The sequence below is a fragment of the Rana temporaria genome, chromosome 1 (assembly GCF_905171775.1).
Source record: "Rana temporaria chromosome 1, aRanTem1.1, whole genome shotgun sequence".
NCBI classification, from domain to species: Eukaryota; Metazoa; Chordata; class Amphibia; order Anura; family Ranidae; genus Rana; species Rana temporaria.
Window position 1 is genome coordinate 396,763,256 of NC_053489.1, and position 26,756 is coordinate 396,790,011.

Consider the following 26,756-nt stretch of genomic DNA (forward strand, 5'->3'; position numbering starts at 1 on the left):
GCTATAACTTTTGCGCAAACCAATCAATATATGATTATTGCGATTTTTTTTTACCAGAAATATGTAGAAGAATACGTATCGGCCTAAACTGAGGATTTTTTTTTATTTTTTAAATTGTGATATTTATTAAATAAAAAAGTAAAATATATTATGTTTTTTTTAAAGATTGTCGCTCTTCTTTTGTTTATAGCGCAAAAAATAAAAACCGCAGAGATGATCAAATACCACCAAACGAAAGCTCTATTTGTGGGGGGGGGGGGGGACATAAAGATTTAGTTTGGGTACAGTGTTGCAGCATGACCACGCAATTGTCATTCAAAGTGCAACAGCGCTGAAAACTAAAAATTGGTCTGGGCAGGAAGGGGGTGAAAATGCACTGTATGGAAGGGGTTAATTGCACCCAAACATGGGAGCTGCATGTTTTGCAGCGATTGTCATGCAATTTGGAATTGCGGGCAGAACTGCGGCGATTCCACACCCCCAAGTGTGAATGGGACCTCAAGTATTTTCAATATGAATCATGGTGTTATTGAGCAGGGGGGGTAGGTTCTGTAGATAAAGTCATTAGAGAGCTTTTAGTTCATGAGATGTTTGGTTGCTACAAGTCCTCCGAGACACTAGGAGGAGCTGGTGAGCCACAGCAGAGTACAGGAAGCGTTTCCTTCTCATGTTGTGTAATGAGAGCAGACGCAGTGCCAACTGCAGATTATAGCTAAGAATGGTGAGTGTTGTGTATGGTGTGTGTGTGGCGTGCGTGATGTACAACCTACCTTGTCAGTGACATGCACTTTGTTTTCACGAAGCTGCTCTCTGTATAGTATGGAGCTGGAGCTCGTGTAATAGCACGGAGTTACAGCTAACTAGAGAATTCTATGGGAGTGTATGTGAAAAAGTGCTGATATAGAAAACAGTGGGCAGTTTTCCTAAGGGGGAGATTTTCTAAAACGTGTGCACTCAGAATCTGGTGCAGCGTCGGCATGGCAGCTAATCAGCTTCTTCAATTAAGCTTTGACAATAAAACCTGGAAGCTGATTTATTTCTTTGCGGAGCTGCACCTGATTCTGTGAATGTACCAGTTTTAGTAAATCTCCCCCTAATGGCCCGTACACACAATCCGAAAATCGGACAACAGATCGTTTTAAAATGGAGTGATTACGAAAGTTACGAAAATTCTCGTACGGCAGAATAAAAAAATTGTTGTAATGTATTGTATCTGTATTGTACTTTTGGATGACAATTGTACTGATTAAGTGAAAATCATACGATCTGGTAAACATTTTTATGCTTGTCCGATCTGATAATATCAGATGATCCGCCGTGATTGCCTCTCGAAAGCTGTGTACCAACGATCTGATTATCGTACGATCGCTTCGAAAGCGTTTTTTTTTCCGATTTTTGGATCGTGTGTACGGGCCATAAGACTATTGTTTGTTATGAGTAAGAACATGAATGGAATAATCAGATTGTTTAACCACTTGCCCTCCGGAAGACTTACCGACTTCATGAGGCCCTTTTTTGCGATACGGCACTATGTTACTTTAACCACTTGCCTACCAGCCACTTTCACCCCCTTCCTGCCCAGGCCAATTTTCAGCTTTCAGCGTTGTCACACTTTGTCATGCTACGCTGTACCCAAAAAACATTTTTATCATCTTATTTCACACAAATAGAGCTTTATTTTGGTGGTATTTAATCACCACTGCTGAACAAACAAAAAAGACCAAAAATGTTGGAAAAAAAAAAAAAGTTTTTACAAACAGGAAATCTTTCTCCTTCGTTGATGAGGCTGCACTGATGGGGACTAAAAGGCGGCACTGATTCACATCACTGGTGGGCATTGATAGGTAGCACTGATTGGCACCGGCAGGTGGCACTGGTGGGTACAGATGAGACGGCAGTGACTCTCCGTGTTCGGGACCAATGTCCCCCTGACAGGCTGGTGATCGGCTACGGGAGGGAAAAAAAATTGCCGATTACCAGGTCTGTTTACATCACGTGATCAGCTGTCATTGGCTGACAGATGATCATGTGGTAAGGGGTGGGGATTGGTCCCTTACTCCAATCTGTGATCAGCTGAGTCACGTAGACTCACTGGGTCAGATTCAGAAAGAGATACGACGGCGTATCTCCTGATACGCCGTCGTATCTCTGAGTGCGCTTGGTCGTATCTATGCGACTGATTCATAGAATCAGTTACGCATAGATATCCCTAAGATCCGACAGGTGTAAGTGTCGGATCTTAGGCTGCATATTTACGCTGGCCGCTAGGTGGCGCTTCCGTTTGTTTACGCAAGGAATATGCAAATTACTATTTACGTCGATTCAGAAACGAACGACCGCCCGGCGCTTTTTTTTTTACGTCGTTTGCGTTTGGCTTTTTCCGGCGTAAAGTTACCCCTGCTATATGAGGGGTATGTGCGGCGTATCCTATGTTAAGTATGGCCGTCGTTCCCGCGCCGAGTTTTGAATTTTTTACGTCGTTTGCGTAAGTCGTTTGCGAATACGGCTGGACGTAATTTACGTTCACGTCGAAAGCAATGACGTTTTGCGGCGGATTTTCAAGCATGCACACTGGGATGTTTTCACGAACGGCGCATGCCCCGTTCAAAAAAAATGTAATATACGCGGGGTCAAGCCTAATTTATATAAAACACGCCCCCAACATCCCCATTTGAATTACGCGGCCTTACGCCGCAACACATACGTTACGCCGCCGTAAATAGGAGCGCAAGTTCTTTCTGAATACAGAACTTGCTCCCAAAGTTACAGCGGCGTAACGTATCTAAGATACGTTACGCCGGCCGGACAGATACGCTCAGGTATCTGAATCCGGCCCACTGATCACAGAGCGTCCCCCGCAGGCAGCTCATGCACGGGAGGATGGTAATTTAGGCCCGCACTGCAGTCGTCTTTTTTTGACTAGCCCAAACAGGTTAACTGACAATTGCGCAGTAATGTGATGCTGTACCCAAATCAAATGTTTTTTTTTCCTATAAATAGATCTTTCTTTTGGTGGTATTTGATCACCTCTGCGGTTTTTATTTTTTGCGCTATAAACAAAACAAATAAAAAAATGTACTTTCTGTTTTAAAAATATCTAATAAAAAAATATATATATTTTTTTTCATAAATTAGGCCAATATGTATTCTGCTACATATTTTTGGTAAAAAAATCCCCATAAGCTTATATTGATCGGTTTGCGCAAACATTATAGCGTGTACAAATTATGGGATAATTTTTTTCTTTAAACTAGTAATGGTGATGAGCAGCGACATTCTGACGCTAACTTGCACTTTTTGGGAACTACTAATGACACTGGCTGGGAAGGGGATTAAAGTGATTTTAAAGTGTATTTTTTTTTATTTAAAGTGGCGTTCCACCCAAAAGTGGAATTCCAAGCTTTAAGGAGTCCTAACCCCTAAACATGCCCCTTTTGGGGGTGGGGTGGGTACCTAGTTTTGACAGGTACCCACTCCTGGCTAAGCCGGGTGCCCACAGTTGTAGCCGGCGGAGAGGAGAGAGGCTGCATCGCTGGATCATGGGACAGGTGAGTGTCTATCTATTAAAAGTCAGCAGCTACACTTTTTGTAGCTGCTGACTTTTAATAAACTGAAAAAATAACAAACGTGTTATACTACTTACCTGTTCTTTGCAGTGCTTTTGTACAGAGCAGTCCAGGTCCTCCTTTTCTCTGATCCCTCACTGGCACCCCTGGCCCCTCCCTCCTGTCCCCACAGCAAGCAGCTTGCTATTGGGGCACCTGAGCTGAGCTAATGGTGCCCTGCTGCTGTCTCAACAATAAGGAGGGAGAGTCTTGGACAGCAGAGAATCTCATGCAACATCTCTGGATTGAGAGGAGATCAGGTAAGTATTAGGGGGTTGAGGGGGGCTGCTACACACAGAAGGTTTTTTGTCTAAATATGGAGAATTGGAAAACTGCGCTAAAAGTGATTGAAAAAAAGAAGAATAGCTGCCAAGTCCAAGACCAAGTCGTAGCTATTCAGTTGGGAGTTGCGATTAACGTGTAAACAAAAGATACAAGAAAAAGCATGGAAAGAAAAATAAATCTCGCTGACCCCCTAACCATGTGATATAAATAATAAATTGGGAAAAAATAAATCACCAAAAATATATGTTATATACCAGGCTAGTAATAAATTCATGAATAACTTATGTCAGTTAACATAAATAAATCAATTACCTTAATTAAAAAGTAATGATCTGGTGAAAAATAAATTGATTAATAATAATAAGAAATTAATAAGAACCAATGAATATAATTTAAAATAATCCCTAAAAAATATAGTCCATAAATAATAAATATTAATGAACACCAAATAATGAACACCAGTGCTCAGTGCAAAACGTCCATAAGCTGATAACTATGGTGTCCAAAACTTGATGAATTCTCCACCAATCAGCCAAAACTACTACCTATTACAGAGGATCACTATGTGCATGTAATCAAGATTCTCACTCCAGAAAACAGCTGTAACGGACATATGCATGCTGCCTGGACAGTTATAATCTTCATGCAGGGAGGACTACAAGGAACTGCATGGCTTGTCACAATTGGATGTACCACATTGTATTCTGAGCTCAAAGGGTTAATTGGACAAGGGTCTCTTTCACTGCTGAATGCTAATGTCCCCTTTGCATAGCTAATGAGAACTCTCTTTTGTGTAGGTAACAGCCTCTTGTGAGGTGTATGCTGATGGGGATTATGTGTGAGTGATAATTGTTTTAAAGGTTAATTGAATTCTATTGTCTGATCAAGCCAAGTTTAGGAGCCAAACCGGCTAGCGGCTGATTGGCTCAAGGGAATGTCATTATTTCAAAGTATGTGTATTGAAGCCCCCCCTGAGTGGGGGGGGGGAGTGTCATTTGTTTCTGTACAGTTTGTAACCAGATATAAGGAGGAAAAATGTGGCATTAAAAGTCAGTCCTGCTTGACTCTGCAAACGTAGCACGTCTCGTTTCTTGAAAGGGCGTTCGATGGGATATACCGGCGGTACCTGCATATCGCAGCTTGCCAGGGAAAAGGACGTCTCCAACGGCTGAGACCCTCACACTACATGGGTAGCCGTTACAACAGCCCAAAACAAATCCGATTCTTAGGCAGTAACTCATCCAATGGCGAACAGGAATCATCAGCAGATATAACCGATGTATAAAAATATATATAGATGTGCCGCATTAAACGTATAAAGAAAATTATTAAAAGGTTTGGTAATACACTTACAATGTTGCAGATCAAATAGGCCTTATAGTCTGGTGTGCCGGCCGGTACACAAAACTCAGACACCCGTTCTAATGGGGAATCGTATGGAGCTCGAGGTGACGTCAGTACGCCACTCCACCCTACGTCCGTTTCGTAATAACTTAGTACATCCAGGGGACCCTGCATTAGGATAAAAAAAAAACTTCTGACTTTAGAACCACTTTAACATCAGGGACGATCCAAGGGTTAACTGTGTGCCTAGCCTGTTTTTTTTACTATACTGTGTGAGGTGCTTTTACTAGGGGAAGAGATGGAATTTATTCACTTTGCAGAGATACCACCTCCATCTCTCACCTGTCAGAACAGCGATCTGCCTTGTTTACATAGGCAGATCGCAGTTCTGTCTCTGCCTAACGATCTGCAGGAGACATTGATTACCTGGCATCACTGTGTAATCACAGCAAAAGCAAGCCACCGGCAGCAAGCAAGCGCGCCCCCTACCTGGAAGTACGGAATCGTGTATATATAAGTGATCCAGTGCACAGCTGCTGCCCTGTAGCGGTAAAAGCCTTTAAAGTAGAACTAAAGGAATTTTTTTTTTTACTTTGGTTAGACCCCTTTCACACTGGAGGCTTTTTTCAGGTGTTTTAGCGCTACAAATAGTGCCTGTAAAGCACCTGAAATAAGCCTCAACTGCAATCCCAGTGTGAAAGCCCAAATGCTTTCACACTGGGGCGCTGCGCTGGCAGGGCGTCAAAAAAAGTCCTGCCAGCAGCTTTTTTGCAGCGCTTTAGGAGTTGTGAAATGAATGGGCAGTGCCGTTGGCAAAGCAGCGGTGCTTTGCGGCGCTTTTAACCCACTAAAAGCAATGGTAAAGCGCCGCTAAAAATAGTGGCGCTTTACTGCCGGCACCCGGGGCGCTTTCAGTGTGAAAGGAGCCTTAGAGTAAGGCTTTATTTTTCATTTACACTTGCAGTTTGGGGGAGGGAGGGGTAGTTGTTTTTACCAACCCCTTCCCCAAATGCTCCACATGCAGGTGTGTACACATGCTGCAGCCACAAAGATTATCCCCCCCGTAATGCTTGGTGGACATCACTGCCTGCCGAATGTGACTCATTCCCCTAAATGTGGCTGTGCCACAACACAGCGAAGACATGAATGGAATATCACTTTGTGACTATTCAAAGTAAATAAAGTATAGTATGCTGAAACCCAGCATTGCTGTCAGGGACTGTATTCATAACCCCTAATATTGATGTCAGTGAATATATTAATAACCCCCAGCATCTGTGCCAGTGACCACAATAATAATCCCCAGCATTGGTGTCAGTGGCTGCAATAATAACCTCCAGCATTATTGTCAGTGACCATAATAATAACCTCCAGCATTATGGTCAGTGACCATAATAATTACCTCCAGCATTAGTCTTGGTGACCTCAATAATAACCCACAGAATTGGTGTCGTTGACCTCAATAATAACCCCCTGCATTGGTATTGTTGACCTCAATAATAACCTCCAGCATTGGTGTTGTTGACTTCAATAATAACCTCCAGCATTGGTGTCGTTGACCTCAATAATAACCCCCAGCATTGGTGTCGTTGACCTCAATAATAACCCCCAGCATTGGTGTCGTTGACCTCAATAATAACCCCCAGCATTGGTGTCGTTGACCTCAATAATAACCCCCAGCATTGGTGTCGTTGACCTCAATAATAACCCCCAGCATTGGTGTCGTTGACCTCAATAATAACCCCCTGCATTTGTGTCGTTGACCTCAATAATAACCCCCAGCATTGGTGTCGTTGACCTCAATAATAACCCCCGGCATTGGTATAGGTGACCTTAACCACTTCCATACCAGCCCATTGTAAAATGACGTCCACAACGGACCTCTAACGATCCGGGTGCACGTCATATGACGTCCTGGGCTTTGCGGGTGGATATCTGAATGATGCCTGCAGCTAGAGGCATCATTCAGATATCCTTCTCTTGTGCCGGCGATTCTGCACAATGTAAGAACGATCATAGCGGCGGTTCCGCCGCTAGATCTTTCTTACAGGCGGCGGGAGGGGACATCCCCCCCCTCCCGCCGCCATCCGGTGCTTCTCCGGGCTCTCCCGTGCCATCGGGGGCCCGGAGAACGAATCGTCCGGCGCTGGCAGGAAGCATAGAGATGACTGGTGACCAGATGGTCACCAGTCATCTCTATGATCGTCGGCGGGCGCGATGTGATGACGTCACGCCCGGGTCCCCATAAGTAAACAAAGCCGCAATTGCGGCTGCTAAGCAACAGCAAGCATGAGATCGTGAATTTTTTTTCACCGATTTCATGCTTTCAGGCCTGGAGGAGAGATGTGGGGTCTTATTTACCCTGCATCTCTCCATAAAGAGGACCTGTCACACATTCCTATTACAAGGGATGTTTACATTCCTTGTAATAGGAATAAAAGTGATAATAAAAAAAATAAAAAAGTGTAAAAAAATAAATAAATATGTAAAAAAAAAAAAAGAAATAATTTTTTTTTTTAACGCCCCTGTCCCCAGTAGCTCCCGCGCAGAAGCGAACGCACACGCAAGTCCCGCCGACAAACCATATGTGAGGTATCGCCGCGTGCGTTAGAGTGCCAGCAACAATTCTAGCACTAGATCTCCTCTGTAAATCTAAACTGGTAACCTGTAAAAAATTTCAAAGCGTTGCCTATGGAGATTTTTAAGTACCGAAGTTTGGCGCCATTCCATGAGTGTGCGCAATTTTAAAGCGTGACATGTTAGGTATCTATTTACTCTGTGTAACATCATCTTTCATATTTTACAAAAAAATTGGGCTAACTTTACTGTTTTGTTATTTTTTTAATTCATGAAACTATTTTTTTCCAAAAAAAAAGGCGTTTGAAAAATTATTGCGTAAATACCGTGCAAGATAAAACGTTTCAATGACCGTCGTTTTATTCCCTAGGGTGTCTGCTAAAAAAACATATATAATGTTTGGGGGTTCTGCGTAATTTTCTAGCAAAAAAATTATGATTTGTACATGTAGGAGAGAAGTGCCAGAATAGGCCTGGTAGGGATGTGTGTATAACAGCCCTGTATGGAAGTGGTTAATAGTAACCCCCAGCGTTGGTTTCAGTGTCCTCAGAAATAACCCATTGCATTGGTGGTAGTAGCCTCAATGACAACCCTAAACATTGGTGTCAGTGACCATAATAAAAGCCCCCAATTGGTATTCAGTGGAAATGCTGTTAACACCCCCATGCCACCTTCCCCCCTGCACTGGTACTGCATTGATTTACAATCTCAGACTGCTTCCGCTCTCTTCTCAACGAGGTTGGGACTACACTTTTTCTGTCGTGCAGAGATTACTCCTTTCATTGCCAGGTGCTGAATCACAGACAGTATTTTGTGGCAGTCACCTTGCTGCTGCTGTGCAAAATATAATTGTGCTGTCAGGCAGAGATTGCCTCAGCTGACTGTAATGTCTATAGTACAGTGCCAAGTCCACAATCACTGTGCAATTTTTACAGGTTTCCAGCAGGTCGCGGCGCAGCCTAGGACATGGTGGACCCTGTGTCTGGAACCAATAATTTACAGTTGCTTTTAATCAATGAGCACTGTAGATCACTCCAGAAGCATGAAAGGTCAACTCTACTGACCTAGTAAATGTGTGGAAATAGAGAGGGAGGAGAAAATGAGAAGCACATACAAGCACTGCCTGCCCCTCTTGTCTTAGCAGTTGGGATAGATTTTCTGACCTGCTTGATCGGTTGTTTCCTTTGACATTATCCATCGGATGGACGTAGGGCTGTCTTAACTCACTGGCCACGGGCCCCAGGTGCATGGGGGCCCCATGATAATCTTTTATTAGGCTCTTCCACCATAGGCTGGCAATTAGACATGACAGCAGCATCACTCACTAATCCTGTCAGCAGGGAGGAGGAGAAGCAGCAGCACCACTAAAGCCCCGTACACACGATCGGAATTTCCGATGGAAAAGGTCAGACTGACTTTTTCCTTTGGAAATTTCGACCGTGTGTATGCACCATTGGAGTAATTCCATCAGAGTTTACATAGAGAACATGTTCTCTTTTACTCCGATGGAATTCCGATGTGAATTTGGTCAGACAAAGGTCCGATCGTGTGTACATTAGTGTTGAAAAGTGCGGCCAGGTGGGGAGCTGTGCAGGGCAGGTTCTAGAGGAGCACTCTACAATTTTTTTCCCCTTTTTCCTCTTTCTCTCTTTTTTTTCTATCCTTTCATGCTTTCTGTCTTTCTCCATTTTTCCCTAAATTAAGTGCATGACCTGGAGGACACCTAGTTTTATACTGTCAAGATCTCTCTCTCTCTCTCTCTCTCTCTCTCTCTCTCTCTTTCTCTCTCTATTGGGTCATGGAAACAAGGATTTGGTATTAAAGCTTCAGTGGAGGCACTCTTTTCTTATAACGCTTATGCCTTGTACACACAATTGGAATTCCCGATGAAAAAACTCAGACGTGATTTTTTCATTGGATATTCCGACCGCGTGTGGGCCCCATCGGACTTCTTTCCGTTGGAGTTTAAGAATAGAAAAAGTTTTTTTTTTCCATCGGGAATAAATAAAACAATCGGACATACCGATCGTCTGTGTGGAACTCCAACAGAGAAAAAAACACGCATGCTCAGAATCAAGTCGACGCTTGCTCTGAAGCATTGAACTTCATTTTTCTTGGTTCGTTGTAGTGTTTTACGTCACTGCGTTTTGGACGATCGGAAATTGGTCTGACAGTGTTTATGCAAGACAGGTTGAACGGAATTCCGCCGGAAAATTCCATCGGATTTTATCCCATTGGAAATTCCGATCGCGTGTACAGAGCATTACAGGAGCAAATTACCCTTCCAATATTTAGTCAAACCCACCTTTTGCCATGGCGCTCTGCAGTTCACCATCTCCCTGGTAGGAGTCACAGTGCATCACTTTGTCCCTGGTGCCCATGATGCTATTAGGACAGTCCTTTAGCTTACTAGCCAGCTCATCCTCTAGATTACAGTGTACCATAACGATACGGCTAGTCTAATTTGTTGTATTTGATGGCTCATTACATCTGCAAAATGTGTCTAAGGTTATTACTTGCAAACCAAGAAAAAAAACTGTCATTTACAGAGGGATGTAAATAATTGAGTTTTTACCATATTTATACTATTATTAAAGCTGGTAAAATTGATTTCACAGCAGTTGTGATCTTAAATTGCCATGTGATTTCCTGAACAAACAGGCAAGAAATAGGCATATGGAGGCCATACGACAGCTATTAGACATCAACTAAACAGCGATTGTGGCTGATTTTCCAATGTATGACTAGCAGGAACATTTGCAGAAGAAGATCCTGTCCGAGTGGGACAAGTCTCCGTGGTCCCTGGATTGTCAAATCCGGGGGAGCCAACTAGTCAGGACTTTCCTGGTTTGGTGGCTGAGATCTCCGGCCCTTCAGTCTAGAAAGTCGTTCCTTCCCTTTCACTGGACAATGATCACGTCGGGCGCCAGCCTGACCGGTTGAGGGGGAGTTTGGGGTGTTCAGTCGACACAAGGACGCTGGACACAGGAAGAATCCGCCTGCCGATCAATGTACTGGAACTTAGGGCAATCAGGCAGTGCCTCTCCACATGGTCACATAGGCTACAAGGGCGTCCAGTCAGGATTCAGTCGGACAACGCCACAGCGGTGGCGTATGTCAACCATCAAGGGGGAACAAGGTTGCTCACATCCTGCAGTGGGCAGAGCAGATCGTCCCGGCTCTATCGGCCGTATACATCCTGGGCGTAGAAAACTGGCAAGCGGACTACCTAAGTCACCAGATGCTGGACCAAGGAGAATGATCGTTACACCCGGATGTGTTTCGACTCCCTTGCCTGAGATGGGACACGCCAGACGTGGATCTCCTGGCTTCTCGACTCAATTGGAAGGTATTGAGGTTTGTGGTCAGGTCAAAAGATCCCTAGGCGGACGCGACAGACGCATTGGTGGCTCCGTGGAGGTAGTATCAGCTAATTTATGCCTCCCCCGCTAAAGCTTCTCCCTCGTCTACTTCGCAGGGTGCAGACTGAGGGTATTCCGATGATTCTAATTGCTCCAGATTGTCCTCAGCGTCCCTAGTGCGGCTGGTGGCGGATGTTCCTTGGCGTCTATCGATGCGTGAGGACCTTCTGTCGCAAGGTCCGATACTTCATTATGCTTTACAGTCGCTGGCTTTTACAGCATTGCTATTGAAATCCAGGTGTTAAGGGACCGAGGCCTGTCAGATTCAGTAATTTTTACAATGCTGAGGGCACGGAAGTCATCCTCTCGGAAGATTTATCATCGCACGTGGAAGGCTTACATCACTATGTGTGAGGAGATGAAGTGGCGTCCGCGTGCCTATTCGATTTCCAGGGTCCTGCTGTTTCTACAGCATAGAGTGGACCAAAAACTTGCCTTAAGTACAATTAAGGGGCAGAATTTAGCCTTGGCTGTCTTCTTTCAATGACCCTTGCTGGCTCGCTCGATGGCGAGTACATTTGTTAAGGGGGTTCGACATGTGGCCCCTCCGGTCTGTCGACTGCTACCTCCGTGGTACTTGAATCTGGTCTTCTCGTTACTTCAGAAATCTTTGTTTAAGAACATTATAGATTCCCCTATTGACGCTCTCTCAGAAGGTGGTCTTTTTGGTGGCTATTATGTCAGTCAGACGGGTTTCTGAGCTGGCGGCCTTGTCTTGCAAGGCTCCCTATCTCATCCTCCATAAGGATATGGCGGTGATACGTCCGCATGCCTTCTTTTCTTCCTAAGTTCGTTTCGGCTTTTCATCTCAATGAGGACATTGTACTTCCGTCCTTGTGTCCTCGACCGTCGCATCCAAAAGAGGCTGCCTTACATTCCTTGGATGTTTGTCTGAGCCCTGCGGGTGTACCTATTTGCTTCTTCTCCGTTCCGGAGGTTGGACTCGCTGCTTGTTTCGGTGGTTGGTCCTAAGAAGGGCCTGGCAGTCTCGTTGGCCACCATCTCTAGGTGGTTCAGACAGATTGTGATTCAGGCTTATGCCCAAAAAGGGCGGGCGCCTCCCTTTCCTGTCATGGCGCATTCAACCAGGGCAATAGGTGCCTCTTGGTCTTTCCGACATCAAGTTTCTGTTTCCCAGGTGTGTAAGGCAGCGACCTGGTTGTCCGTTCACAACTTCACTAAATCTTACAAGGTTGATGTGAGTGCATCTTCGGATGCTTGCTTCGGCCGCAAAGTTTTGCAGGTGGCTGTTTTAGGTTACAACTCCTCCGTTGAGGAGCTTTGGTTGTTCTGGGTGAAGTTTGTTTAATTGCTGTTCCCACCCCTCGTTTTTTGAAAACTGCTTGAGGACGTCCCTAATGTCAAGATTATGCTGCTATGTCCATCCATGAAGAAAGAGAAAATTCGATTTTTGTACTCACCGTAAAAACCTTTTCTCTGAAGTTCATGGACAGACTCAATGAACTGAGCTGCTGGATGCAGGGAGAGGGGTTGTACCCAGAGGGACCGCCCCCTGGGTGGTACTGTACAGTTTGAGGTTGTTTTAACACTTTAACATGTTTCTGCCTAGTGCTTTCCTGATAGAAGGCTAATACCCTAATGTCAAGATTATGCTGCTGTGTCCGTCCATGAACTTCAGAGAAAAGGATTTTACGGTGAGTACAAAAATCCCATTTTTTCTGCCAGTAAATACCTTATACAGCCCACTACCTGTTTCTTGTAACAAGTGCAGAGCCATTCTCTGCTCACAGCTGTCAAAAAAAGGCACACCCGCCCAATCCACATACAGTCAGGTCCATAAATATTGGGACATCTACACAATTCTAATCTTTTTGGCTCTATACACCACCACAATGGATTTGAAATGAAACAAACAAGATGTTCTTTAACTACAGACTTTCTTCTTTAATTTGAGGGTATTTACATCCAAATCAGGTGAACGGTGTAGAAATTGCGACAGTTTGTATGTGCCTTCCACTTTTTAAGGGACCAACAGTAATGGGACAATTGGCTGCTCAGCTGTTCCATGGCCAGGTGTTTTATTCCCTCATTATCCTATTGACAAGGAGCAGATAAAAGGTCAAGAGTTAATTTATTTTCAAATAACGATTTTTTATTTTCGTAAAAGGTCAATACAAAATGTTCAAGAGTTAATTTCAAGTGTGCTATTTGCATTTGGAATCTGTTGCTGTCAACTCAAAATATGAGATCCAAAGAGCTGTCACTATTAGTTAAGCAAGCCATCATTAGGCTGAAAAAACAAAACAAACCCATCAGAGATAGCAATAACTTTAGTTGTGGCCAAATCAACCGTTTGGAACATCCTTAAAAAGAGATATCGGCCTAAACTGAGGAAAACATATTTTTTTGGGGGGGATATTTATTATAGCAAAAAGTAAAAAAAAAATATATTTTTTCAATATTGTCGCTCATTTTTATTTATAGCACAACATTTTTTAAATGCAGAAGTGATCAAATACCACCAAATAAAAAGCTCTATTTGGGGGCAGAGTGATTGTGCAATTGTCATTTGAAATGTTACAGCGCTGAAAGCTGAAAATTGGCCTGGGCAGGAAGTTAGTGAAAAATGCCCTGTCAATACAAGTGGTTAAAATAGAAATACAAAACATTTTTGTGTAGATATATATATATATAAAAAAAAAAAAAGATACATTTTTTTCCCCTTTAAAAAAAAAAAAGGAAGGTAATCACACCACTGTTTTCAGCTGCATAAGAGCCGATGGGAGGAGAAGCAGTAGCACACTGAGCTTCCCAGTGAATGGTGTGCTAGGACAAGTCTGATCATTGAAGGAGAGCCCACTGAATTCCCAGCATGTCTAAAAACTGACCACAATGTGTTCTCCTGCTTAGTGTGGTCAGTTTTTAATAGGAAAGCAAGGAAACTAGCAGGAACCCCAGGGACTTCACATAAAGAAAGCAATACAAAGAGGGCAGGATACTTTTACATAGTACAGCAGGCACATATCAGGAATATGAAGTGTTAAACACTTTAAATACAAGATTTTAACACCATTAGATTGTTACAAGACAAGTTTTTCATAAGTCAGGATAAACAGACATGTAGAGATCTATATTATTATTTGCAGTTTAAAAAATGGTGCGTGAAAAAGGATTATATCTGTAGCACACCAGTAGATGGTGATGTAGGTTTTTCTTTAGATTGCTAGGTTAGCTTGGACACCAGTGTCTATTGTGTGATTCATCTTCTCCAAACGATGTGATCCTAAATCTTAATAAGGGCAGGTTATTACAGAACATAAAATCATCTAGAAAAAAAAATCAGCTCCAAGTTCACCAGTAAACACAACACAGACAGTGATGATTCATTTTGCACAGTAGAACAAATAACTGCTCCAAATTATTATGCATGTTTTTCTCCTTTTGGTTGTTTTAGGCAAAACATATTTTTCAAAAGTGCAAGTGTCATGAATTCCATACAAATTAATGGAAAAGAACAGTTTCAACAAACAAAATGTAACATTACATTTATATATCATCATATGAACTTCATTTATTTATTTCCCCCCTTTAGCTATGTGGCAGTTCTACACCACCCAATGGAGTCCTAAGGATAACAGTTACTAATCCCATTGCATCATCCTCCAATGCCCTTGACTACGCCATACAGTACTTTTCCGTAGTGAACACAAGCATTGCATATTTTACTTTATAATATTTTATTTTGCATTATGTTTTACAAAGTGTAGATTCTTAAAAACTTTTGCTCTGTTTTTTTTGAAGACACAAGTCAAGTTCATCTTAAAGCAGAGTTCCACCCAAAAGTGGAACTTCCGCTTAAACCACTCCTTGCCCCCTTACATGCCACATTTGGCATGTCATTTTTTGGGGGGGGGGGGGGGCTCCAGTAGGAGTGGGACTTCCTGTCCCACTTCTTCGTTCCGCCCAGGGACTGCTTAGGCGACTCGTCATATCGCTTTAGGTGGCCCCTCCCTGTAGGCGATCACCTGGGACACGTGACAGGTCCCAGGCAATTGCCTGTCCACTCAGGGAGCGCAGCGCTGCTTGCGCATGCGCAGTGAGTGCCTGCCCGTGAAGCTGAAAGCTGACACAGTTAGAATGGAGGTGTCGGCGGAGAGGGGGGGCGGGGAGATGAGCGAAGCTCCGGGCGGCTGCGTCGCTGGACCGTGGAACAGGTAAGTGTCTGTTTATTAAAAGCCAGCAGCTACACTTTTTGTAGCTGCTGACTTATAGTAAACATAAAAAAGGTTGAAACTCCCCTTTAAAGGAGCATTAAACCCAGAATCAGACATTTATTATATTACAGCTTATCAATTCTTAGATGTAATAGCTGTGTTAGTTTCCTTCCTTTTGCTTCTCTTTTCATCTAGTAATCCAGCCAGAAAGTCACAGCACAAACTCTCAAGCAGAATGCATCAGTTTACTTGGATGGGACAAACCACTTAACACTGGCAGGGAGGATTTAAATCAAAGGGATCACTTTCACCATTTTCACTTGTCAGCGACCTGGTGCACAGTGACAGGAACCATTCCCAGGCTTTCCCTCGACCCACTCCGATCACGCTCTTAATGACTTAAATCCACAGGGAAAGCTAAAATTACTCACTGTAAAATTAGATGTTGGTGTGGGACATGCTGCTTAGTAACTGCAGATAGTTGTGATTTTTTTTAAAACCACAACACCACCATCATGTGTATGTTAGCTAATGCGTGTGGAAAGTACTGCATTCCTATTGGCAGGCAAGATAGGGGAATGAAGAGTAAAAATTATTAGGATCATTATCCGTAAAATGTAACTTTATTTCATGAGTAAAAATGGTGAAACTAATATAAGAGAGAGACTCATTACATGCAAAGCAAGATAGTTCAAGCCGTGATTTGTCATAATTGTGATGATTATGGCTTACAGCTCATGAAAACCCCAAATCCACAATGTCAGAAAATGTGAATATTACATGCAATCACTAAAACAAGAATTGTACACAGAACAATATCAGACCTCTGAAAAGAATAAGCATGCATATGTACTCAATACTTGGTTTGGGCCCCAGCCTTAATGCAGTGTGGCATGGAAGTGCTGCTGAGGTGTTATGGAACACCAGGATGCTTCAATAGCGGTCTTCAGCTCTTCTGCATTGTTTGGTTCCATGTCTCTCATCTTTCTCCTGGCAATGCCCCATAGATTCTCTATGGGGTTCAGGTCAGGCGAGTTTGCTGGCCAATCAAGCACAGTAATCCCACGTTCATTGAACCAGATATTGGTGCTTTTGGCAGTGTGGGCAAGTGCCAAGTCCTGCTGGAAAATTAAGTCAGCATCCCCATAGAGCTCATCTGCGGAAGGAAGCATGAAGTGCTCCAAAACTCTCGGTAGACGGCTTCCTTGACTCCGGACATAATGAAGCACAGTGGACCAACACCAGCAGATGACATGGCTCCCCAAATCAACACAGACTGTGGAAACTTCACCCTGGACTTCAAGCATCTTGCAGTGTGTGCCTCTCCATTCTTCCTCCATACTCTGGGTCCTTGGTTTCCAAATGAGATGCAAATTTTGCTCTCATCAGAAAAGAGGACTTTGTACCACTGAGCAACAGACCAGGTCCGTTTTTCTTTAGCCCAGGTAAGACGCTGCTGACGTTGTTTGTTGTTCAGGAGTGGCTTGACAAGAGGAATACGACATTTGAAGCCCATGTCCAGGATCCGTCTGTGTGGTGGCTTTAGATTGCATTTGTGAAATGAACTTTTGCATGATATTCAAATTTTTCGAGTTTCACCTGTATTTATGTATGTAAAACCTTTGTCCTAAAAGAAAAAAGAAAAAAAAAACAGTGTTTAACCCCTTCCCGCCTCCACATCCCAGCCCTTTAAGAGGTTCTAAATGCTGGGAGGTGGAGGCAGGCATTCCAATCATGTGACCTCTGTAATTGGCAGTCACATGATCAGAAAGCTCTCAATCACAAGTATGCATCAGTAGCTTTCTGACACCCGCTGGTTACTGCATCGGGTGTGCACAGGGAGCACACACTTTGCACAATAACGTGTTTACATAGGGTACTATATATGCCGCCTCTTGGCGTTTAACGCCTACCTGCCGAGAGGCCGCATATATGCGTACAGCCGACGGGAAGAGGTTAAAAAGAATTAGTAGGTGTTTGGCTTAAACCACTTAAGGACCCCTTCACGCCGATATACGTCGGCAGAATGGCATGGCTGGGCACATTCACGTACATGTACGTGGCCCTTTAAGCCCAGCCGTGGCCCTGATCGCTGCCAGTGTCCCGCGATCGGTCCTCCGGAGCTGAAGAACGGGGAGAGGTGTGTGTGTAAACACACCTTCCCCGTTCTTCACAGTGGCAGTGTCATTGATCGTCTGTTCCCTGATATAGGGAAACATGATCAATGACATCAAAAGTCCAGCCCCGCCCCCCTACAGTTAAAAACACATATGAGGTCACACTTAACCCCTTCAGCACCCCCTAGTGGTTAACTCCCAAACTGCAATTGTCATTTTCACAGTAAACAATGCATTTTTATAGCATTTTTTGCTGTGAAAATTACAATGGTCCCAAAAATGTGTCAAAATTGTTCGATGTGTCCGCCAAAAAATCACTGATTGCCGCCATTAGTAGTAAAAAAAAAAATTATTAATAAAAATGCAATAAAACTATCCCACGATATACATTTTGCGCAAACCAAATCGATAAACGCTTATTGCGATTTTTTTTATTTTATTTTTTTTACCAAAAAGGTTTTTATTATAGCAAAAAGTAAAAAATATAATTTTTTTTTAAAAATTGGCGCTCTATTTTTGTTTATAGCACAAAAAATAAAAACCGCAGAGGTGATCAAATACCACCAAAAGAAAGCTCTATTTGTGGGAAAAAAAGTACGCCAATTTTGTTTGGGAGCAACATCGCACAACCGGGCAATTGTCAGTTAAAGCGACACAGTGCAGAATCACAAAAACTGTCCAGGTTCTTTACCTGCATAATGGTCCGGGTCTTAAGTGGTTAATTTGTTGGTCAGGTCTATCTGTGATACATTTGCCTATATGTCTCAGTTTACTGCTCCCTACTAGCCAGGTTATTGATGTGCTAATGTCCCCTCACTATTTCTAAAGGTTAATTGATCTATTGTGTTGTGTGAAGGAGAGCTGGGTTTAAGTGGCTTGTGTTAATTATTCTGATTGCTTCATTGTGGTAATTATCTCTCTATATGCGGGGTCGAGCGGTCTGGTTGATGTATTCAGTACAGCTAGTGCTCAGCGTCATTGATGTCATTGTCTAAAGAAAATGTGTTTCAGCATCGGCCCCGTCGTGTCTACCTATAATCTGTATGGAAGCCCCAGTGTGAGGGGGGCGGAGATTTGTCATTGTAACAGTTTTGGAAATGACATATAAGCTGTGTGTTATAACATTAAAGTCTGTGTTGTTCAAGCAGTAAGCTGGTTTCATGTGTGGCTTTCTGGGCGATTCCAGGGATATCCCTCCTCGTGGAATATTGGGGTGATTTTCGTTATGGGAAGAAGGGAACGTTGACGGGGATATCATACCGATACCGTCACACTATCTAATTCTGCTAGTGCAGTTAACACTACCAGTACCTTCTTCTCAGATTGACAATGCTGCTGTCCAATGGTGTCTTTATTGCTCTTCCATCTGGAGTGGTGACACTCTAAAGTTCTCCATACACTCTCATTGGTCCCAAAGTGCAGGGTGTTTATTGGAGTATTTTAGCACACAAAAGTGGGGCAGGATAGCCACGATACATCTAGGGAGACTTTGCGGGATCAAAAGATGAAAATAGGATGCAGTGACAATGAGTAAGTCCAAAGGTGGCAATCTAGGGCACAAGAAGGGAAAAAAAGCAGGATAATGACGCACTGCAAGGAGCCAAACAAGAGTCCTAGTACAGCAATCCGGGCACAGTAAGAATAAGTAGCATGATTACAGGGTAGAAACATGGCACAGCATAGGATAGTACAGAGGTCCAAGGGCAGCCATCCAGGGCATGGCAAGAGACAGGCAACAATATGGCATGGCAAAAATTAAGTCAAGGGTCACAGGGATGATCCAGGCACAACAAGGAACAAGCAGCAATGACAGGACAGCAATTTGGGGGCACAGCAAAATTCATTCATCAGAAACACAGAGCAGCAATACGGAACATCAGAGGGATAAGTCGAGTCAGAGAGCACAATCCAGTACATGAAAAGGGGTTAGAAGTAGCGATGAGCTTCGTGTTCGAATCGAACCCATGTTCGACTCGAACATCGTATGCTCGACCGTTCATCGAATTACGAACGTTATGGGCCATTCGCGCCAAATTCGAGTGGCGTGTCGCATTGCTGGCTGATGTCTGGCCAAGCATGCACTATGACCCGCATGCTTGGCCAATCACAACGCGCAAAAAACGGAGAGCCATAATTGGCCAAAGCCAGGGTGGCTTTGGCCAATTATGGCTCAGGGGGTTTAGTACATGCCCCACACTATAAAAGGCCGCCTGCAGGTCGGCCTTGTGTAGTGTGTTGCGGCGGTGGTTAGAAACTGAGAGAGAGTGTCATTTTTTTCTAGGTAGATAGAGCAGGCAGGCTAGTCAGTTAAAGTTACAGTGTGTAGAGTGTGTGTGTGTGTGTGTGTGTGTATATGTATATATATATATATATATATATATATATATATATATATATATATATATTCATCCCAGGTGTTGTACATATATTTATACACTATATAGTTTAGCTAGATCAGCTCTTTCTAATTTACTGGCAGGCAGGTGATTGTGCTAGCTGCAGTATTCTCACGTGGTGTATTGCCTGTGTCCTCTGCAGTTTGCACCTAAAGCTACTTGGTGTGTACTGCCTGTGTCCTCTCCAGTTTGCACCTAAAGCTACGTGGTGTGTACTGCCCGTGTCCTCTGCAGTTTGCACCTAAAGCTACGTGGTGTGTGTGTACTGCCTTTGTCCTCTGCAGTTTGCACCTAAAGCTACGTAGTGTGTGTACTGCCTTTGTCCTCTGCAGTTTGCACCTAAAGCTACGTAATGTGTACTGCCTGTGTCCTCTGCAGTGTGCACCATAAAGCTACGTGGTGTGTGTACTGCCTTTGTCCTCTGTAGTTTGCACCTAAAGCTACTTGGTGTGTACTGCCGTGTCCTCTGCAGTTTGCACCTAAAGCTACGTAGTGTGTGTACTGCATTTTGTCCTCTGCAGTTTGCACTTAAAGCTTCGTAGTGTGTGTACTGCCTTTGTCCTCTGCAGTTTGCACCTAAAGCTACTTGGTGTGTACTGCCAGTGTCTCTGCAGTTTGCACCTAAAGCTACGTAGTGTGTACTGCCTGTGTCCTCTGCAGTGTGCACCATAAAGCAACGTGGTGTGGGTGCTGCCTTTGTCCTCTGTAGTTTGCACCTAAAGCTACTTGGTGTGTACTGCCCGTGTCCTCTGCAGTTTGCACCTAAAGCTACGTGGTGTGTACTGCCTGTGTCCTCTGTAGTTTGCACCATAAAGCTACGTGGTGTGTGTACTGCCTTTGTCCTCTGCAGTTTGCACCTAAAGCTACTTGGTGTGTACTGCCCATGTCCTCTGCAGTTTGCACCATAAAGCTACGTGGTGTGTGTACTGCCTTTGTCCTCTGCAGGCCATTAGTATGTCTGGAAGGACAACAAGGAGAGGCAGAGAGTCACGAGCCGATAAAAGAGGGCAAGCAGGCTCTGCAACAGTGCTGGTCGTGGACACGGTGCATCCTCATCAGCGCATGGCCGTGGGACACGCTCGTCCTTGTTTTCGGCAGCTGGCCGTGTTGAGTCGCAACATGCCAAAGACTTGGTAGAGTGGATGACCAAGCCGTCCTCATTCTCTCTCACCCAGGCTCAGGGTACTTTGTCTGGCAAAGCAGCTGCCAAGGCGTCCTCCCTAATGTTGTACTCAAATAGAAAGGGAGAGTGTTCACACCGCTCTTGATTTTTTAGCCAGGAGTGGAGTCATGTGGAGGTGGGGCCAGAGCCAGTGCTATGGCAGTTCAGTCCGTCACTGTCCCCTGCATTCCAGACTGCTCCCAGTCCCAGTGTCAGTTTCTTTTAATTGGGGGAGGGGGGACACAGTATAATGTTGGGGGGGGCCATGGCCCCCCTCTAGGTGACAACTGTTTCCTGCGAGTGCCCCCTCATCAAGCCACGTGCTGAGGGGACACCTGTGTGGGCGCAGTCCCAAGCCGAGCTGTGTGTGTCCACAGACACACACAGTGTGGCTTGGTCACATGCCTGCTCCCTCATAGGATTTGACTGACAGCAGCAGGAGCCCATTAATAGAGAAAGAAAGGTGAGTGGGGCAGCAGATTGAAGCGTGCTGGATCAGTGAAGGATTCAGGCAAGTGTTTAGGGATGGGGGGTAATGCATTGAGGTAATGTGCAGTACAGTTTTATTTTATTTCTGCCTGAAGTTAAGCTTTATAATACAGGCATGCCATTTTAGACATGAAAATGTGGGGTTACTGCAGCCATCAGTGTTACAAGTTGCTGCCTTGCCATTATTTAGGAATTGGTCGTTTTATTTATCATAGGTGTTTATATAGCACCGGCAATTTATGGAGTGCTTTACATACATTAATATCAATCCCTGCCTAAAGGAGCTTACATTCTAAGGTCCCTAACTCACATTCGTACATACACATACTAGGGCCATTTTAAAGTCTTTTGGAGCGTAGGAGAAAATGAATACCTGGAGAAAACCCACAGGCACAGGGAGAACATGCAAATTCCATGCAGGTAGTGCTGCAGGTGGTATTCGAACCGATGAACCAAGTGCTGCTGGGAGAAAGTGTTCTAAGTCCTACACTTAGAAGTACATTGATTGTATGCCTGGGACAACATTAAAGTAGTGTGAGTACTAAGAAGTATGTTATGCCTAGAGATGGGAAGGCCCAGAAAAGAAAAGTGTGGACTATTGTTCTTTTACAATAATAAATATTACATCTGAAACATGGTATTCAAATTATATAACATGAATACCTTAAAGTGGAGGTGTGGTCAGAAAAAAAAAAAATTAAAAGTCAGCAGCTACTAACACTGTAGCTGTTGACTTTTAATAAGGAGACTTACCTGTCCAGGGTGCCCGTGATAACGGCAGCCAAAGCAGATCAAACGCTCGGGTCTCAGCTGTCCCACCACCATCCTCGGTGAGGGAATCAGGAAGTGAAGCCTTGCGGCTTCACCGCCCGATTCCCTACTGCGCATGCGCGAGCCGGGCGGCGCAACGTGAATGGAGGATGTCTCCTGGGACACACACAAGCTCCCAGAAGACACTGCTACACCATTCCACAGAAGGCAGCCGAGGAACAGAAGAAAGAAGACAGACCGCGGATCAGGAAGTGGCAGATTAGGACAATCTGCCTAGCAACAGGCACTTCAGGTATGTATAAAAAAAAAAAATATTATTTTCTATTTTTTTTTTTTGCAGCATTTAAAAAAAAAATCTTGGTGGAGCTCCGCTTTAATGAAACATTTCTGAGACTTTATGTAAAGTCTTAAATTCTTGCAAGTTCTCTCAGCTGAAGACAAGCAAATCCTGGAATACAGTTCTAGTAACACTACTTCTCAATGGAGTTCTCAAACAAGCAAAATGTGCCTTTCTGCCATTAGGAAATGCTGCGGGGTCTTGAATCAAATGATCAAAAATAACTTAAGTGGACCATTTAATTGCCTGCCTTTGTTAATATTGTACCATGAATGGTAAGCATTAGATGAGGTGTCTGTAAACCCCTACTTGAATGCAGTGATCTTGCAGTCAGAAAGGGTAGATGGTATGCAAATAACATTATTTAACGTATTATTTGTTGCTTTTTCTTGTAGACCGACAATGATTTTAAACTCCTCTTAAAAAGGTTTTATGAATTACAAGCTGAACGTGTGGAGACATACCATCTTTTTGATGAGTGAGTACCTTAATAATTGTTAAATATTGATTTTGTTACCTTAGCTACCTTAATAATTGTTAAATATATTGATTTTTTTACCTTAGCTGACTGACATCTGCTTGTCAAAAAATCACCAGAGGACGGATGTTTCTTTTTCTTTTATTTAATTGATTGTATGCTCAATTTATATTGTTTTCTTTTCTTATATCCAAGGAAGCTATTGAATAGCCATTGCTTTATATTGCACATTTACTTGTAGTGAAATTACAGGAAAGACCAATTTACTTTGCTTCAGTGTAGCAATGATTTATGCAATTGTTTATATAAAGTGCAGCACTATATATATATATATATATATATATATATATATATATATATATATATATATATATATATATATATATACTGTGTGTGCATAATATATATATATATATATATATATATATATATATATATATATATATATATATATATATATATATATATATAGTAAAACCCTGGTTTAAGAGTAACTTAGTTTGAGAGCGTTTTGCAAAACAAGCTACATTTTTTAATACATTTTGAGTTGATATACAAGTAACGTCAAGTCACAAGTATAAAAGAGAAGAGAGGCGCCTCTAAGTGTAGCAATATGGTTACATTTAATGAAGGTACAACATTTAGCAACATAATGCTACACTTAGAGGCGCCTCTCTTCTCTTTTATACTCTGTAGCTCCTGCTGGATTTTGCTTCTAATCCCCCTTGTGGAGGCTTCCATTTGTGGATGGACTTTTTATGGTTGCACAACCTGGTCACATTGCTATAATCTTTTTATCTGGACTATAAACTGAAGGATCTATGAATAAATGGTTGTGGATCGAATCATCTGAGTTTCCATTATTTCTTATGAAGAAATTTGCTTTGATATACGAGTTCTTTGGATTACAAGCATGTTTTTGGAACGAATTATGCTTGCAATCCAAGATTTTACTGTATATATAAAACCTAGATGTCACTATACGTGACTGTGCAATAAAATCCAGATCCTCAAGTGTAATACACAAAATGAAATATTAGTAATAATGCATTAATAAGAAAGTGCAAAAAAAGGTCCATAATCATCATTTAAACAATAAATCAACTGAATTGTCATTCTCCAACTCGATGATAATCCTCACCGTTCAATGTGAATCCACCAAAGAAAGTGCTTTTAATGTGAAACAATTCCACTGGTGCCCATGAAACAATTTCTCCACACATGAATCAAGAACAGCAAAATATTGGTGAATACAGTGACGAGTCTCACTCGGTAGGATAAGCACTCACCTTTTAATACAGACCTCAACCAAAAAAATATATTAGTTATGTCAATCAAGCTTATAACCCTTCAAGAACTCCAAAGGGACATCTGGTCTGTACATTATAAACTCTCACTATGGTGTTCCAGAGACTCTGAAGGAATGAAATATGGAAAGACAGGTGAAACTCGAAAAAAATTGAATATCGTGCAAAAGTTCATTTATTTCACTAATGAAACTTAAAAGGTGAAACTAATATATGAGATGGACTCATTACATGCAAAGCAAGATAGTTCAAGCCGTGATTTGTCATAAATGTGATGATTATGGCTTACAGCTCATGAAAACCCCAAACCCACAATCTCCGAAAATTCGGATATTGTGAAAAGGTGCAATATTCTAGGCTCAAGGTGTCCCACTCTAATCAGCTAATTAAGCCATAACACCTGCAAAGGGTTCCTGAGCCTTTACATGGTCTCTCGGTCTGGTTCAGTAGGAATCACAATCATGGGAAAGACTGTTGACCTGGCAGTTGTGCAGAAAACCATCATTGACACCCTCCATAAGGTGGTAAAGCCTCAAAAGGTAATTGCAAAAGAAGTTGGATGTTCCCAAAGTGTTGTATCAAAGCACATTAATAGAAAGTTATGTGGAAGGGAAAAGTGTGGAATAAAAAAGTGCACCAGCAGCAGGGATGACCGCAGCCTGGAGAGGATTGTCAGGAAAAGGCCATTCAAAAGTGTTGGGGACTTTCACAAGGAGTGGACTGAGGCTGGAGTCAGTGTATCAAGAGCCACCACACACAGACGGATCCTGGACATGGGCTTCAAATGTTGTATTCCTCTTGTCAAGCCACTCCTGAACAACAAACAACATCAGAAGCGTCTTACCTGGGCTAAAGAAAAACGGACCTGGTCTGTTGCTCAGTGGTACAAAGTCCTCTTTTCTAATGAGAGCAAATTTTGCATCTCATTTGGAAACCAAGGAGCGAGAGTATGGAGAAAAAATGGAGAGGCACACACTGCAAGATGCTTGAAGTCCAGGGTGAAGTTTCCACAGTCTGTGTTGATTTGGGGAGCGAGAATGGGTGTCACCTCTCAAGGTAGAAGACAAGTAATGAGCCCTCAGTGGATCTGAAGCCACAGGTGCTGGCAATGCATATCACAATGCAAATGAAGAGAAAAGTCTGGACGGCCACATCGCATGTGTTTTGTGATCCTGTTTTTACAATAAAAGCGACATCTTTTTGAAGTGCGGCCGTCAAAACTTTTCCCTTCATTTGCATTGATTTGGGGAGCAATGTCATCTGCTGGTGTTGGTCCACTGTGCTTCATTAAGTCCAGGGTCAATGCAGCCGTCTACCAGGAGATTTTGCAGCACTTCATGCTTCCTTTCCGAAGACGAGCTCTATGGGGATGCGGACTTCATTTTCCAGCAGGACTTGGCAACTACCCACACTGCCAAAAGCACCAAAACCTGGTTCAATGACCGTGGGATTACTGGGCTTGATTGACCAGCAAACTCACCTGACCTGAACCCCATAGAGAATCTATGGGGCATTGCCAAGAGAAAGATGAACAACATGAGACTGAATAATCTAAAGAGCTGAAGGCCGCTATTGAAGCATCCTGGTCTTCCATAACGCCTCAGCAGTGCCACAGGCTGATAGCTTCCATGCCACGCCGCATTGAGGCAGTAATTGCTGCAAAAGGGGCCCAAACCAAGTACTGTACTGAGTACATATGTATGCTTCTACTTTTGGGGTTTTCATGAGCTGTAAGCCATAATCATCACAATTATGACAAATCACGGCTTGAACTATCTTGCTTTGCATGTAATGAGTCTATCTCATATTAGTTTCACCATTTAAGTTGCATTAGTGAAATAAATAAACTTTTGCTTTATATTCAAATTTTCACCTGTATTTGCTTCTAACACCAATGCTGACTACCTAAGACGACATGAAAATATCTTCATTCTCTCAGTATAAATAATATATTTCATGCCTTGATACCCTATCATGGATAAAGTCTTTTTTGGCACTTTTTGTAAAAATCTGTATTTTTTTTATAGAAATATACTTCGAACCCTCAAACATGACTCTAGAGAATAAAATGGTGATTGTTTTCAAGCACAATTTTTTGGAAAAATGCACATTAATGAATTTCAATGCAAAAAAAAACAAATGGTGTTACGCCAAGAAAATAGATACCTAACATGTCACGACTTAAAATTGCGCACGCACGTGGAATGGCGAAAAACTATGATACTTGGCCACTTAAAGGGTCACTAAAGGAAATTTTTTTTTTTGCTAAATAGCTTCCTTTACCTTACTGC

The 26,756-nt window shown here is 42.9% G+C and overlaps 1 protein-coding gene across 1 annotated transcript in view; it reads left to right on the forward strand.

Moving 5' to 3' along the window:
- Positions 1-614: 614 nt before the first annotated feature.
- Positions 615-26,756, forward strand: part of REX1BD (required for excision 1-B domain containing) — a 65,978-nt gene continuing 39,836 nt past the window's right edge. The window contains exons 1-2 of the mRNA XM_040322873.1: positions 615-721; positions 23,076-23,158. Of these exons, the coding sequence (XP_040178807.1) occupies positions 719-721; positions 23,076-23,158 (86 nt within the window). The 5' untranslated portion in view covers positions 615-718. The remainder of the gene's footprint in view (positions 722-23,075; positions 23,159-26,756) is intronic.